This window comes from Priapulus caudatus, unplaced genomic scaffold, assembly GCF_000485595.1.
Source record: "Priapulus caudatus unplaced genomic scaffold, Priapulus_caudatus-5.0.1 Scaffold692, whole genome shotgun sequence".
NCBI lineage: Eukaryota > Metazoa > Priapulida > Priapulimorpha > Priapulimorphida > Priapulidae > Priapulus > Priapulus caudatus.
This window is the reverse complement of record NW_014577753.1, coordinates 88,498-90,809: the sequence shown is the minus strand read 5'-3', so window position 1 is coordinate 90,809 and position 2,312 is coordinate 88,498. Positions and strand designations below refer to the sequence as shown.

Sequence of the window (2,312 nt, the reverse complement as noted above, 5' to 3'; positions counted from 1 at the left end):
TGTTCACCCTCCCGCACGATGGAGATTTTGCAATTATTACACTAAAATGAAGCGACCTGAGGTGAAATTCTTGAAAATGTAAAAAAAAAAATTTTTTTTGCTTGGGGGGGTTTGTTCGAACCCCCCGAACACCCCCCCCCCACCTGGCTACGGGCCTGTATATTATACATGTCTTACGTAATGTTCATTCGTGCAGAGCAGTGACATCATCCGCTTTATGTTTCGTCTAGGATTCCTGCTTCGGATTCCCGTTTTTGATGCTCCACGAAATAACCAGATCTTCGACGACGATCAATTCTGGGAGGTACCGGAACCGGAAATCGTCATGCATCCATCAGACAATAATCAGGAGCGCCAACCTCTTGACGTTTCCAAGATGTAATATCAAGATGTTAACAATAATCTAATATTTGCTCAACTTATAATCTAATATAACGCATCAAGATCTAGCGTTTATACACAGCACCGCGTGCTGCTGCTGATGGCGATGATGATGACGTGTACGTAGGAACATCCGCTGTTTAGTAACGACACCAGAAGGCATTGACACCGCTAATATTCGCGCGTGCATATAACATATTAATTATCAGCTAACGGGTAATTAGTATTAGCGTAGTAACCGAGTGCAATACTTCTATGTTACAATGTATATATCTCACAAACGACGCTTGTTTGCATAGTTATAATCATGTCAAGCGTGAATAGTACAGAACTTTTTTGTTTTTATTCACTATTCGCACGTGCACGATGGTCGTTTTATATCAAATGCCGTTCGTAATAATTGCATAAGAGAGAGGCGGGGTGGGTCCATTTCTCTAGGTAAGAAAATATTCTAGTTTCCAGTGCAGCAATTTGTATAACAATGCGTCTAATTTCTTACAACGTAAAATACGTAGCTATATTTAATATCGAATGACATAACATTTTTACTTAAATACGCGTCACCTATAATATTTTGTTAAAGACGAGTTTAAAACTCAATAAACTGTATAGCGTTTGCTTGCTGCTGTTAAACTGATATGACGCAACGCCACTCACAGACGCTCACGAATACACAGGGTAGTGTACTTAGACGCGAAAACAAACATCTGGGGTTTTACAGAGCGTTATTATCAGGGGTTAATAACGACAAATTTGTCATTATTACGTAAGTATATAATTATTTATATGTACTATGTAATTATGTAAAATTTGTCATTATTAACCCCGTTATTATGTTCGTCCAAAACCCATCATAACAGTTAGCTGTGCTGTGATAAAGGGATCCCACCACGGACACAGCTAGCGGGGGTAGGGGGGGGGTTAGAGGGGAGGGGGAAGGGAGTTACTGCTAGACCAATGTATAGATTACCTGGAGTATATGAATAGTTAATTACACCTGATATTATCAGGAGTGTCATAACATAGATCTATAGATCTATAGATTTGATATATAGATAATAGTCTATTATGACGCTTCTGATTATTATTCCACGACAATTAGCGAACTGTCCACGGTCTACCAAGAACCCAAACTGTATATGGCTTTGCCCCCTCCCCCCCCAGCAGAACAGGCAAGGCGAGTTATCTACGAGCCCTGGATCCTGGGGTCAAAGGATGGGATCCACATACACGATTCTCTTCGCACTCAGTGTGACTTTAACGTGACGTGTGTGTGTGTGTGTGTGTGTGATTTTAACGCTCAGCAAGACTCATGAATCAAAGTAGCAAATTGGGAAATTAGGAAATAAAAGATGCTTTTTTTGTACCAAACTTCAATTCGGTTCAATTTCTTTTCATTGTCGATTTGCTTTACTCGAGCGAGGTGCCCGCGATTATGTACAACCTTCACTATTATTATCACTGTAACAGGCATTTAGCATTCGATACGATAACCTTATCTCGGTCTAGCTGTCTACTATAATTCTATTTCTGAACAAGCATTGCGACAATTCAACCTGCACACGAAAAAGAAAGAACAATGTGCAGATGTATCAAAAGTTTGAAACACGATCGTATTTTTTACTTGCACGTACATCAGTTCAACGTTGTTCAACAAATACACAAACGTCCGTGCTACAATTACAGATTTACAATTCATTCGACACTAATGTATCATACAAGGGTTCGTTTTTCAATGTCGGCAATTTGCTCGGCAGGGGCGTGTACAGAATTTGTACCAGGGGAGAGGGGGGTCTAACCGTAACCCAAAGTTGCGAGCACGCGAAGGGGGGTCAGGGGGGGCCCTCCTCCCAGAAATTTTTTAAAATAAGACCCTCTCAGATGCGTTTTCTGCGCGAGCAAGGGGGGGTCCGGTCTCCCTGGACCCCCCC

At 41.3% G+C, this 2,312-nt stretch overlaps 1 protein-coding gene across 2 annotated transcripts in view; it reads left to right on the top strand.

Annotated features, from left to right (window-relative positions):
• The window catches only part of LOC106812840 (ammonium transporter Rh type B-B-like), a 14,429-nt gene extending 12,671 nt beyond the window's left edge, over positions 1–1,758 (top strand). For both annotated transcript variants that reach the window (XM_014816822.1, XM_014816823.1), the window contains exon 9: positions 231–1,758. In XM_014816822.1, coding sequence (XP_014672308.1) covers positions 231–382 — 152 coding nt within the window. In that variant the 3' untranslated portion in view covers positions 383–1,758. The remainder of the gene's footprint in view (positions 1–230) is intronic.
• Positions 1,759–2,312: the final 554 nt, after the last annotated feature.